Raw genomic sequence first — 14958 nt, forward strand, 5'->3', positions numbered from 1 at the left:
CTCTCCACATTCGAAGAAGCTCCTCCTCTTCTCGTCCGACTACATGCAATACCGACCCCATTCCCTCACATCTTCTCCAGTCTCTCACTCCAGTCCTCACAACTCACCTAACTACAATGTTTATGCTCTCCCTCTCCTCTGGCATTTTCCCCTCCTACTTCAAACACTCTATCATTACTCCATTACTAAAGAAACCCCCGCTCGACCCATCCTGCACAAATAACTATAGACCGGTCTCCAATTTCCCCTTCATCTCTAAACTCTTGGAGCACCTGATCTACTCCCGACTTACCCGTTACCTCTCCACTCACTACCTCCTAGACCCTTCACAGTCCAGTTTCCGCCCCCTACATTCAACAGAAACTGCACTCATCAAAGTGACCAACGACCTCCTGACAGCAAAACGTAACGGTGACCACTCTCTGCTCATTCTCCTCGACCTTTCTGCAGCTTTCGACACTGTTGACCACCCTCTCCTGCTCTCTAGGCTCCAGTCACTTGGCATTAAGGACACTGCTCTCTCCTGGTTCTCCTCCTACCTTTCTGACCTCTCCTTCAGTGTTCTGTTCTCTGGCTCCACTTCATCTCCTCTTCCTCTCGCGGTCGGGGTACCTCAGGGCTCAGTCCTTTGCACCCTTCTCTTCTCCCTCTACACGGCCCCAATTGGACAGACCATCAGCAGATTTGGCTTTCAGTACCATCTTTATGCCGATGACACACAACTATATACGTCATCCCCTGACCTTACCCCCGCTGTATTACAGAACGCCACTGACTGTCTGTCCGCAGTCTCCAACATCATGTCCGCTCTCTATCTGAAACTCAACCTCTCCAAAACTGAACTTCTTCTGCTCCCACCATCTACTAACCTCCCTAAATCTGACATTTCCCTCTCCGTGGGTAGCACCATAATAACACCCCGGCAGCAGGCGCGCTGTCTGGTGTTATGTTTGACTCCGATCTCTCCTTCATCTCCCATATACAATCTCTTGCCCGCTCGTGCCGCTTACACCTAAAGAACATCTCTAGAATCCGCCCTTTTCTTACCATGGAGACAACAAAAACCCTCACTGTCGCCCTGATCCACTCCCGCCTGGACTACTGCAATGCTCTACTAATTGGCCTCCCCCTCACTCGACTTTCCCCTCTCCAGTCCATCCTTAATGCAGCAGCCAGGGTCGTCCATCTACCTAATCGTTACTCAAACACATCCGCTCTTCTTCAGTCATTACACTGGCTGCCCATTCATTACAGGATACAATTCAAAGTACTTGTTCTCACCCACAAAGCTCTCCACAGTGCGGCCCCCCTTACATCTCCTCCCTCATTTCTGTCTATCGGCCTAACCGACCGCTGCACTCTGCAAATGACTTTCGACTAACCTCTGCACTAATCCGTACCTCCCACTCCCGACTCCAAGACTTCTCCCGCGCTGCACCAATCCTCTGGAATGCTCTACCCCAAGATATTAGGACCATTCACAATTTGCATAGTTTTATGCGCTCGCTCAAAACACATTTGTTCAGAGCGGCCTATCACATTCAGTAATCAAAGTCATTTTATGTTTGTGTGTGTGTGTAGCCCATTCACTATCTCCATCTATCCCCCACCCCCTGAAGATGGCCGGACCATCATTGTAAATACATCATTGTAAATACACACCTGTGCTTTGTATCTCCCCCACCTCATTGTAGATTGTAAGCTCTCACCAGCAGGGGCGGCTTATTGTGCTTTAATTATTGTATTGTTAATGTTGTTACTTATGACTGTTGTGTTTGAAACTGTTAAACTGTAAAGCGCTGCGGAATATGTTGGCGCTATATAAATAAAGATTATTGTTATTATTATATATCTGAAGTAGTATCCATTATCCCTATCTTTTTCTATATATTTTGCATCACTGAGACGAGTGTGATTTGTTTGGTGTGTTTTCTGTTGTCTTTATTAATTCAAGTAAGATTACGAACCACATGGGTTCTTTTATTAGTGAAAATTAAAAGTCCTATTTTAAAATAATTCTTTATGCACACATCTACCTTGCTGCTTTACACACTATATTGATCGGTAAACCGTTTGTTTTTGCCTATTTACAGAGTTACTTGGTGTTCTTTTTAGGTATTTGCCTGTTGTGTATAATGTAATTACTCACATGTTGCTGATTGGTCACTTTTTTCTATTTAAAATCTGTGTTATTTGTTAGCTAGATCCTATGACTAAGGGAGCTTTTAATGCACCAGAAACGCGTCAGTGTTTTCTATGTTTTCATTATAGCTTGACATGCCGGAATAAAAGTTTGATATTTTATCGTATGGGTTGGCTTGCCAGTTCTGTTCCTTTCTTTTTTTCCCTACACGGCTGTGCTCACCAGGGGAACTGGCAGCCACCTGTTTTCCGTATTTGGCCGTATTTGGATCACGTCGACAGCTCCCATACCGCTCTCTCCTACTATATAATCATCGACATTAACAGAAATAAACACATGAAATAGATGACTCTGTGTGTAATGACTCTATAGAATATATGAGATTCACTTTTTGTATTGAAGAACTGAAATAAATTCTCTTTTCGATGATATTGTAATTTAGTGAGAAGCCCCTGTATGTACTATGTAGGAAAATTATGCTTCCCCCTTCTGGGAACTCTGTTTCTTAGATTTCTTTTATGTCTGATGTTATTTATTATTTTTGTTGTTTTTATATTTTACATTCTTGTTCTCTTCCTCGGCTACATTTATGCAAGTCCGAAATTGTCCGTCTACAACATCACAAAGTGTACAGGGGGAAAAAAAGTATTTAGTCAGCCATCAATTGTGCAAGTTCTCCCACTTAAACAGATAAGAGAGGCCTGTAATTGACATCATAGGTAGATCACAACTATGAGAGTCAAAATGAGAAAACAAATCCAGAAAATCACCACGTCTGATTTGGCAGACTGTGGAGACCTGGGTGTCGTAACCAGTGCCTTCCCCCCTCCCATCAATCCCGTAATAAAACACACACAGTCCTAGGTGGGTTGAACAGGTCGGTCACAGTTTATTAATTAAATAAGCAGAGAAAGGGCAATTACATATCGTAACGAGCGGCTCGCGCCGAGCTCCTGTCCGTGATCGACAGGGGAATTGGCCCAACGAGCGGTTACGACCTTTGCCCTCCCCCGCTTCTTCCGCTGTGACTTAATAAAGGTTACCAGGGTTAGTTATATCACATACGTATGCAAAAAAACACTTTTTTTTTTTTTTTTTTTAAATATTACAACATAATTTACACATTTACATTCTCCTGCGGGTTAGTTTCATCATTAGCCTTTAAAAGGGAGGGTGGGTGGGACAAACGCTTCCAGGTGTCCTGCCGAGAGTGAAAGGGAAAGTTCTCGGCCGGACACCTGGATTTAACCCCTGTAGGAGTGGCCGTAGGACCCCTCCCCTCTAGTGCCCACTGGCCGGCTGGGGGTCTTCCAATTAGTGCATCACTAAGGGGGAGTGATGCTAGGGGGGAACTGGCACAGACCACCTTTACGTGCAGCTCTCTCTGTGTGCTCCCCAGTCAGAGACGCGCACCTTATACAGTACCGCGTCTGCCAGACTGTGGAGACCTGGGTGTCGTAACCAGTGTCTTCCCCCCTCCCATCAATCCCGTAATAAAACACACACAGTCCTAGGTGGGTTGAACAGGTCGGTCACAGTTTATTAATTAAATAAGCAGAGAAAGGGCAATTACATATCGTAACGAGCGGCTCGCGCCGAGCTCCTGTCCGTGATCGACAGGGGAATTGGCCCAACGAGCGGTTACGACCTTTGCCCTCCCCCGCTTCTTCCGCCACGGAGGATCCCGTGTATTACCTACGCGGGACTCCGACCCCACCCCTCGATGTTAGGGCCTGTTCAACCCCATCCTGTAAACCAGACAGAAAAATATCGAGGCCAATGTCCGTTAGGTGAACTCCGTCCGGTCTTAATTGTGGCGTGTTATCCCCTTGTAGCTGGTGGTGACGAATCACGATACCGCCTCTTCCTCTCACATATTTTCCAATCCGAGCATTGAATTTGCTCCTTGTCCGCTCTATGGCTTTTTTATCTCTTGCTCCGTGCCAGACGGCCCGTGGTGTTATATCCGACCACACTAGTATCATGTTCCTGAATAGACAGCTGAACCTTTCCATATCAGTTGTCACCCATTTGTACAATTCGGCCACCTTTTGTTTGCCAAGGTCATTGCCACACGCGTGTACCACCATTATCACCGGGTGTTCCGCCATCCCTGCTATTCCAACCATCTCTTTGAACACCTGTTTCCACTGGAGGCCTCTGACACCCCTCCATTTAACTTTTATGCCCGGGAGGTAAAGATTTATCCCTCCTGGCCGCCGTTCGGCCCTCTTTTCGGCCCAGTAAACGTAGGAATCTCCTACCACCCAAACTTCAACCCCTGTAAGAGACAACACATGTTAATTAAGCAAGTCGGGTCTAATGTATCTGGCGAAGCATGCGGACTTCCAACGACCCCTTCTCTGCACCTCGGCCTCTGACACTCCTGCCCTAGCCGCTTCCGTGGCTGCCCCAATGCGGAACGAATGTGTTCCGTACTCCTTTGGGTTTGCGCCGTTTTTTTCCAAGCATAGCTTGAATATCGCCTGGAATTGGTACTTGGTCAGGGGGGACCCGTCTGTATGAGTGAAGAAAAATCTACCAGCGTGTCTTATCTCGGCGAATCTTCTAACCATTTTTAGCGGGCAAGCTGGGCCATCAGTGGAGTTAACCAGGACCCATGTTCCCCTACCGGTGGGATCGCATTTGGATTTTCTAACCCTGATGCGCAGGGCGTCGCTGCATATTACTATGTCCTCAGTAATTAGGCCGCCTTCCGACGCGTTTTTTGACCGCGGTAGCAATTCACTGATACGCAGTGCTCCGAAAAAGACGGTCGCAAAAGCTGCCGATAAAAGGGCTGCCTCGTATTGCGATGAGCAGACTGACGGGGATAACGCAATCAGGTCCTGCAATAGTCTCAGAGAAATGGGGCGGCGACATTCTTGGCTTGGCTGAAGCCTTTTCCAACCTTTTATGGCTTGTCTTATGCTGAAGGACTTAGTTACGTCTACCCATCCCAATAATTGAAAGAAAAATGCTAGCCCCGATAACATCCGTTGTGCCGAGGTGCCCGACGCCCCATCTCCTCTCATCCGCATAAGAAAATCAGTCGTCACCGCGCTTCGTGCTTGATCGCATTTATCGACTGGCCTACCCTGAATTAGTGAGCACCACTCCTCCCAAGCCTTACCATACACCTGCCAGGTAGCTGGCGAAACGGAGGAGGTGGTACTGTGCAGTATATATATACAGGATATAGAGGTGGTACTGTGCAGTGTATATATATACAGGATATAGAGGTGGTACTGTGCAGTGTATATATATACAGGATATAGAGGTGGTACTGTGCAGTGTATATATACAGGATTGGCAGACGCGGTACTGTATAAGGTGCGCGTCTCTGACTGGGGAGCACACAGAGAGCTGCACGTAAAGGTGGTCTGTGCCAGTTCCCCCCTAGCATCACTCCCCCCCCTTTAGTGATGCACTAATTGGAAGACCCCCAGCCGGCCAGTGGGCACTAGAGGGGACGCTTCCAGGTGTCCTGCCGAGAGTGAAAGAGAAAGTTCTCGGCCGGACACCTGGATTTAACCCCTGTAGGAGTGGCCGTAGGACCCCTCCCCTCTAGTGCCCACTGGCCGGCTGGGGGTCTTCCAATTAGTGCATCACTAAAGGGGGGGGGAGTGATGCTAGGTGGGAACTGGCACAGACCACCTTTACGTGCAGCTCTCTGTGTGCTCCCCAGTCAGAGACGCGCACCTTATACAGTACCGCGTCTGCCAAGATTTAGTTTGCAAATAATGGTGGAAAATAAGTATTTGGTCACCTAAAACATCCAAGATTTCTGGCTCTCACAGACCTGTAACTTCTTCTTTAAGAGTCTCCTCTTTCCTCCACTCATTACCTGTAGTAATGGCTCCTGTTTGACCTTGTTATCGGTATAAAAGACACCTGTCCACAACCTCAAACAGTCACACTACAAACTCCACTATGGTGAAGACCAAAGAGCTGTCGAAGGACACCAGAAACAAAATTATAGCCCTGCACCAAGCTGGGAAGACTGAATCTGCAATAGGCAAGCAGCTTGGTGTGATGAAATTAACTGTGGGAGCAATAATAAGAAAATAGAAGACATACAAGACCACTGATAATCTCCCTCGATCTGGGGCTCCACACAAGATCTCACCCGGTGGGGTCAAAATGATCACCAGAACGGTGAGCAAAAATCCCAGAACCACACGGGGGACCTAGGGAATGACCTGCATAGAGCTGGGAGCACCATAACAAAGGCTACCATCAGTAACACACTACGCCGTCAGGGGCTAAGATCCTGCAGTGCCAGACGTGTCCCCCTACTTGTCAGTACATGTCCGGGCCCATCTGAAGTTTGCTAGAGAGCATTTGGATTATCCAGAAGAGTATTGGGAGAATGTCATATGGTCTGATGAAACCAAAGTAGAACTGTTTGGTAGAAAGAAAACTTGTCGTGCTTGGAGGAGACAGAATGCTGAGTTGTATCCAAAGAACACCATACCTACCATGAAGTATTGGGGTGGCAACATCATGCTTTGTGGCCGATTCTCTGTAAAAGGTGTTGTGAATTCTGTGGCAGAGCTCCCTCCTGTGGTCACAAGTGGTACTTCGGCTGATTCTCTCTGTGAGCTTCCGTTGGTGGAGGAGAGTGGTACTGCGGCTTCTGAGTTTCCTTCCTCAGGTGATGTGGTGAAGTCGTTAGGTGCTGCTCTATTTAACTCCACCTAGTGCTTTGATCCTGGCTTCCAGTCAATGTTCTAGTATTGGACTTGCTTCCTCCTGTATCGTTCCTGTGGCCTGCTGCTCTGCATAGCTAAGTTCCGCTTTTGTTATTTTGTTTGCTGTTTTTTTCTGTCCAGCTTGCTTATTTGGTTTTTCTGCTTGCTGGAAGCTCTGGGACGCAGAGGGTGTACCTCCGTGCCGTTAGTCAGTACGGAGGGTCTTTTTGCCCCCTTTGCGTGGTTTTTGTAGGGTTTTGTGTTGACCGCAAAGTTACCTTTCCTATCCTCGCTCTGTTGAGAAAGTCGGGCCTCACTTTGCTAAATCTATTTCAGTCATTATATGTGGGGGCTGCCTTTTCCTTTGGGGTATTTCTCTGAGGCAAGGTAGGCTTATTTTCTATGTTCAGGCTAGCTAGTTTCTCAGGCTGTGCCGAGTTGCATAGGGAGCGTTAGGCGCAATCCACGGCTGCCTCTAGTGTGGTTGGAGAGGATTAGGGATTGCGGTCAGCAGAGTTCCCACGTCTCAGAGCTCGTTCTATGTTTTTGGGTTATTGTCAGGTCACTGTATGTGCTCTGACTTCTATGCCCATTGTGGTAATGAATTACCAGGTCATAACAAAAAGGACCAAGACGTCTGATCCGTGTACATGAAAGAATGAATGGGGCCATGTATCGTGAGATTTTGAGTGGTCCAAAAACAGCTCTCAGCCCTATAATGGCCCCTATATAGTCTAATGACCGCCACACAGTATTATGGCCCCCACACAGCCCTCCACACATTATAATGGCTCCCATACATGGTACTGGCCCATACACAATATAATGTCCAGCAGAACGCTATCCACACGTAAAATAGTCCTCACATATTATACTGGCCCCAATACAAAATAATGGCCCCCACACAGCCCTTCACACATTATACTAGCCTACACACAGTATAATGTCCAAACCCAGCCCTGCACACAATAGAATAGGCCCCTCACAGTACTCCACACAGTATAATGGCCCTCACACAGCCCTCCACAAAGTATAATGACCCCCCATACAGTATAATGGCCCTCACACAGCCCTCTACATTGTATAATAACACCAACATAGCCCTCCATATAATATAATGTCCAACCACAGTATAATGGCTCCCACACAGTAACATAGACCACACACAGCCCTACACAGTATAATAAACCCCCACAGTTTAATGACTGACACACAGTATAATAAACCCCCACAGTATAATGACCCCCACACAGTATAATGGCGCCCACACCGCCCTCAACACAATATAGTGCCCTCACATAGTATAATGACTGTCACACAGTATTGTGCCCCACTCATGTAAACTACCGTACATCCCTTTCCTTTGTAATGGTTACCCTACTATCCACTTGGGGAACCATTACTAATGATAGGGTTATAGCTTGCATCACACATCGTAGTATAGTTAACAGCTTGGGATTAGCCCACTAGTATGAGGGGTTAGATCAGTTATTAATGGAAGCTCTTCCTGCTTTAGTCAGTCAGTGTGGAGTCAAGTTTGAGTCAAATGTGTGAGAGGCGTGCAAAAGAAATGCTAGATAGTGACGGCGTTCTTCGGGTTCCAAGAAAGGTGAAAGGGTCCTGTGAGTGCAAGTGTCAAAACATAAGCATCATGACGACGCCGGGGCGGTCTGGGGCCTAGATCCCGGAAGACGCATTGACTGCCATATCTGTCTCCCCTGTGAGGGAGATGTCGGCCGGGTCTCCGTGTAAGAAAAGTATGGTGGGCTTCAGGGAAGCTTTTATGCCAGCTGATAAATCTCTTCAGTGTTCAGACAATAAGCCATGGACATCCAGACTAGAATAGAGTAGGAACATGACGTGACATCACCTGGTCATGTGGCCATTATTCACAGCAAGGCTCAAGCTGTCCTCCTCACCTCGTCTTCTTCAAGTAGTCCTGGTCAGTTTCATCTCCTGCTTGTCGTCCTCCTTCTCTGCACTGTCTGATATCTGTTCATCCTCATTTTTTTCACCTCATTTTTTAAGCATTTTTCATTCTCAAGTCTGCACTGTGATATATAACCATTGCTATGCTGAGGTCACCAGAAGCTGCAGGTCATAGACCTTGGAGAGGATTAGATCCAGTGCTCGGGGACTTCAGGTGTCATCTGTTCAGGGCTTGCTATAATGGAGGGGGCAGGGTAGTTGGAATTTCAATACATTTGCTCATTAGTGATCGATGCATCATCTTTGTATCTTGGTCCAGGACTGACTGTGTCGTCTCGTTACAGTGTCAGAATTCAGAGTCACGGTGCAGAGGACGGAAGCGGCAGAGCGATGCTCACTCCGTGGAGCTTATCTCTTGAGAGCGGAAACTGACTGCTTAATACTCAAGGATCCGAGCACAAAGGAAGCGCAGTACTCCTGGCCTTATAAGCTGCTGCGGCGATACGGACGAGACAAGGTAAGGGCTCCGCTGACGGTGGAAGATCCACAGACCTGGAAAGTGGTGAGGTGAGGGTGTGATGTCCGACACCGGGTGCTGGGCTATGGTATACAGAGTACTCCTGGCCTTATAAGCTGCTGCGGAGATACGGACGAGACAAGGTAAGGGCTCCGCTGACGGTGGAAGATCTACAGACCTGGACAGAAATGAGTGGTGAGGTGATGGTGTGATGTCCGACACCGGGTACGGGGCTATGGTATACAGACTGCTTGTAGGTGCTGTAGTATCATATCAGGGATGGCATCGCCAAGGGCCGGACTGACAACCTATCACATGTATATAGGCAGGTAATATATAGAGGAGGTTGCCTCTACCTACCGTGGCACGGAGCCTATGGAGAAATCTGCTTCCACCTACACTGCTTCATGGTTGAGGAGTCCATAGAGAAAAGTGCCTCCCTACCTACCGTAACATATGACAAATGTGCCCCCTACATACAGTGATTTGTAGAGAAGATTGCCCCATACTGACGGACAGTATGGACATCGTGAAATTCAGGGATAGGTTTTCATTCAAACATAGGTCACGAGAAACAGTTCAGGTGCCACCGGAGCGGCTACAGTGTCCTGTATAAACTACACAAAACTACCAGGAATGAACAGAATAGCGGCGAAAGTACTAGATAAATACTAAAAATAATGATAAATAATACTACATAAAATATCATAAAATAAAGAATTATATTAGAAAAAAAACAGGTAAGAACATTTCTAAAACAATCCACAGCGAGGAGATTGGAACAAAACAAAATCCTCTAAACTGCATGCTCGCAAACGCCAGAAGCCTGACAAACAAGATGGAAGAACTAGAAGCAGAAATATCTACAGGTAACTTTGACATAGTGGGAATAACCGAGACATGGTTAGATGAAAGCTATGACTGGGCAGTTAACTTACAGGGTTACAGTCTGTTTAGAAAGGATCGTAAAAATCGGAGAGGAGGAGGGGTTTGTCTCTATGTAAAGTCTTGTCTAAAGTCCACTTTAAGGGAGGATATTAGCGAAGGGAATGAGGATGTCGAGTCCATATGGGTTGAAATTCATGGAGGGAAAAATGGTAACAAAATTCTCATTGGGGTCTGTTACAAACCCCCAAATATAACAGAAAGCATGGAAAGTCTACTTCTAAAGCAGATAGATGAAGCTGCAACCCATAATGAGGTCCTGGTTATGGGGGACTTTAACTACCCGGATATTAACTGGGAAACAGAAACCTGTGAAACCCATAAAGGCAACAGGTTTCTGCTAATAACCAAGAAAAATTATCTTTCACAATTGGTGCAGAATCCAACCAGAGGAGCAGCACTTTTAGACCTAATACTATCTAATAGACCTGACAGAATAACAAATCTGCAGGTGGTTGGGCATCTAGGAAATAGCGACCACAATATTGTGCAGTTTCACCTGTCTTTCACTAGGGGGACTTGTCAGGGAGTCACAAAAACATTGAACTTTAGGAAGGCAAAGTTTGACCAGCTTAGAGATGCTCTTAATCTGGTAGACTGGGACAATATCCTCAGAAATAAGAATACAGATAATAAATGGGAAATGTTTAAGAACATCCTAAATAGGCAGTGTAAGCGGTTTATACCTTGTGGGAATAAAAGGACTAGAAATAGGAAAAACCCAATGTGGCTAAACAAAGAAGTAAGACAGGCAATTAACAGTAAAAAGAAAGCATTTGCACTACTAAAGCAGGATGGCACCATTGAAGCTCTAAAAAACTATAGGGAGAAAAATACTTTATCTAAAAAACTAATTAAAGCTGCCAAAAAGGAAACAGAGAAGCACATTGCTAAGGAGAGTAAAACTAATCCCAAACTGTTCTTCAACTATATCAATAGTAAAAGAATAAAAACTGAAAATGTAGGCCCCTTAAAAAATAGTGAGGAAAGAATGGTTGTAGATGACGAGGAAAAAGCTAACATATTAAACACCTTCTTCTCCACGGTATTCACGGTGGAAAATGAAATGCTAGGTGAAATCCCAAGAAACAATGAAAACCCTATATTAAGGGTCACCAATCTAACCCAAGAAGAGGTGCGAAACCGGCTAAATAAGATTAAAATAGATAAATCTCCGGGTCCGGATGGCATACACCCACGAGTACTAAGAGAACTAAGTAATGTAATAGATAAACCATTATTTCTTATTTTTAGGGACTATAGCGACAGGGTCTGTTCCGCAGGACTGGCGCATAGCAAATGTGGTGCCAATATTCAAAAAGGGCTCTAAAAGTGAACCTGGAAATTATAGGCCAGTAAGTCTAACCTCTATTGTTGGTAAAATATTTGAAGGGTTTCTGAGGGATGTTATTCTGGATTATCTCAATGAGAATAACTGTGTAACTCCATATCAGCATGGGTTTATGAGAAATCGCTCCTGTCAAACCAATCTAATCAGTTTTTATGAAGAGGTAAGCTATAGGCTGGACCACGGTGAGTCATTGGACGTGGTATATCTCGATTTTTCCAAAGCGTTTGATACCGTGCCGCACAAGAGGTTGGTACACAAAATGAGAATGCTTGGTCTGGGGGAAAATGTGTGTAAATGGGTTAGTAACTGGCTTAGTGATAGAAAGCAGAGGGTGGTTATAAATGGTATAGTCTCTAACTGGGTCGCTGTGACCAGTGGGGACCGCAGGGGTCAGTATTGGGACCTGTTCTCTTCAACATATTCATTAATGATCTGGTAGAAGGTTTACACAGTAAAATATCGATATTTGCAGATGATACAAAACTATGTAAAGCAGTTAATACAAGAGAAGATAGTATTCTGCTACAGATGGATCTGGATAAGTTGGAAACTTGGGCTGAAAGGTGGCAGATGAGGTTTAACAATGATAAATGTAAGGTTATACACATGGGAAGAAGGAATCAATATCACCATTACACACTGAACGGGAAACCACTGGGTAAATCTGACAGGGAGAAGGACTTGGGGATCCTAGTTAATGATAAACTTACCTGGAGCAGCCAGTGCCAGGCAGCAGCTGCCAAGGCAAACAGGATCATGGGGTGCATTAAAAGAGGTCTGGATACACATGATGAGAGCATTATACTGCCTCTGTACAAATCCCTAGTTAGACCGCACATGGAGTACTGTGTCCAGTTTTGGGCACCGGTGCTCAGGAAGGATATAATGGAACTAGAGAGAGTACAAAGGAGGGCAACAAAATTAATAAAGGGGATGGGAGAACTACAATACCCAGATAGATTAGCGAAATTAGGATTATTTAGTCTAGAAAAAAGACGACTGAGGGGCGATCTAATAACCATGTATAAGTATATAAGGGGACAATACAAATATCTCGCTGAGGATCTGTTTATACCAAGGAAGGTGACGGGCACAAGGGGGCATTCTTTGCGTCTGGAGGAGAGAAGGTTTTTCCACCAACATAGAAGAGGATTCTTTACTGTTAGGGCAGTGAGAATCTGGAATTGCTTGCCTGAGGAGGTGGTGATGGCGAACTCAGTCGAGGGGTTCAAGAGAGGCCTGGATGTCTTCCTGGAGCAGAACAATATTGTATCATACAATTAGGTTCTGTAGAAGGACGTAGATCTGGGGATTTATTATGATGGAATATAGGCTGAACTGGATGGACAAATGTCTTTTTTCGGCCTTACTAACTATGTTACTATGTTACTACTTAAAAAGTGAATGGCAGACCATTCTGTACACTAGTACAACAAAGAAACCTACAGTTAGATCCATATATATTTGGACAGAAACAACATTTTTCTAATTTTGGTGCTAGGCATTGCCACAATGAATTTTAAACAAAACAATTAAGATGCAGTTGAAGTTCAGACTTTCAGCTTTCATTTGAGGGTATCCACATTAAAATTGGGTGAAGGGTTTAGGAGTTTCAGCTCCTTAACATAGTAACATAGTAACATAGTTAGTAAGGCCGAAAAAAGCCATTTGTCCATCCAGTTCAGCCTATATTCCATCATAATAAATCCCCAGATCTACGTCCTTCTACAGAACCTAATTGTATGATACAATATTGTTCTGCTCCAGGAAGACATCCAGGCCTCTCTTGAACCCCTCGACTGAGTTCGCCATCACCACCTCCTCAGGCAAGCAATTCCAGATTCTCACTGCCCTAACAGTAAAGAATCCTCTTCTATGTTGGTGGAAAAACCTTCTCTCCTCCAGACGCAAAGAATGCCCCCTTGTGCCCGTCACCTTCCTTGGTATAAACAGATCCTCAGCGAGATATTTGTATTGTCCCCTTATATACTTATACATGGTTATTAGATCGCCCCTCAGTCGTCTTTTTTCTAGACTAAATAATCCTAATTTCGCTAATCTATCTGGGTATTGTAGTTCTCCCATCCCCTTTATTAATTTTGTTGCCCTCCTTTGTACTCTCTCTAGTTCCATTATATCCTTCCTGAGCACCGGTGCCCAAAACTGGACACAGTACTCCATGTGCGGTCTAACTAGGGATTTGTACAGAGGCAGTATAATGCTCTCATCATGTGTATCCAGACCTCTTTTAATGCACCCCATGATCCTGTTTGCCTTGGCAGCTGCTGCCTGGCACTGGCTGCTCCAGGTAAGTTTATCATTAACTAGGATCCCCAAGTCCTTCTCCCTGTCAGATTTACCCAGTGGTTTCCCGTTCAGTGTGTAATGGTGATATTGATTCCTTCTTCCCATGTGTATAACCTTACATTTATCATTGTTAAACCTCATCTGCCACCTTTCAGCCCAAGTTTCCAACTTATCCAGATCCATCTGTAGCAGAATACTATCTTCTCTTGTATTAACTGCTTTACATAGTTTTGTATCATCTGCAAATATCGATATTTTACTGTGTAAACCTTCTACCAGATCATTAATGAATATGTTGAAGAGAACAGGTCCCAATACTGACCCCTGCGGTACCCCACTGGTCACAGCGACCCAGTTAGAGACTATACCATTTATAACCACCCTCTGCTTTCTATCACTAAGCCAGTTACTAACCCATTTACACACATTTTCCCCCAGACCAAGCATTCTCATTTTGTGTACCAACCTCTTGTGCGGCACGGTATCAAACGCTTTGGAAAAATCGAGATATACCACGTCCAATGACTCACCGTGGTCCAGTCTATAGCTTACCTCTTCATAAAAACTGATTAGATTGGTTTGACAGGAGCGATTTCTCATAAACCCATGCTGATATGGAGTTAAACAGTTATTCTCATTGAGATAATCCAGAATAACATCCCTCAGAAACCCTTCAAATATTTTACCAACAATAGAGGTTAGACTTACTGGCCTATAATTTCCAGGTTCACTTTTAGAGCCCTTTTTGAATATTGGCACCACATTTGCTATGCGCCAGTCCTGCGGAACAGACCCTGTCGCTATAGAGTCCCTAAAAATAAGAAATAATGGTTTATCTATTACATTACTTAGTTCTCTTAGTACTCGTGGGTGTATGCCATCCGGACCCGGAGATTTATCTATTTTAATCTTATTTAGCCGGTTTCGCACCTCTTCTTGGGTTAGATTGGTGACCCTTAATATAGGGTTTTCATTGTTTCTTGGGATTTCACCTAGCATTTCATTTTCCACCGTGAATACCGTGGAGAAGAAGGTGTTTAATATGTTAGCTTTTTCCTCGTCATCTACAACC

At 45.0% G+C, this 14958-nt stretch overlaps 1 protein-coding gene across 1 annotated transcript in view; it reads left to right on the forward strand.

The window, feature by feature from the left end:
* DOK1 (docking protein 1) overlaps positions 1-14958 on the forward strand; it is a 132429-nt gene that overhangs the window by 104292 nt on the left and 13179 nt on the right. The window contains exon 4 of the mRNA XM_069744975.1: positions 9111-9283. Coding sequence (XP_069601076.1) covers positions 9111-9283 — 173 coding nt within the window. The remainder of the gene's footprint in view (positions 1-9110; positions 9284-14958) is intronic.

The sequence above is a fragment of the Ranitomeya imitator genome, chromosome 1 (genome assembly GCF_032444005.1).
Source record: "Ranitomeya imitator isolate aRanImi1 chromosome 1, aRanImi1.pri, whole genome shotgun sequence".
Lineage (NCBI taxonomy): Eukaryota > Metazoa > Chordata > Amphibia > Anura > Dendrobatidae > Ranitomeya > Ranitomeya imitator.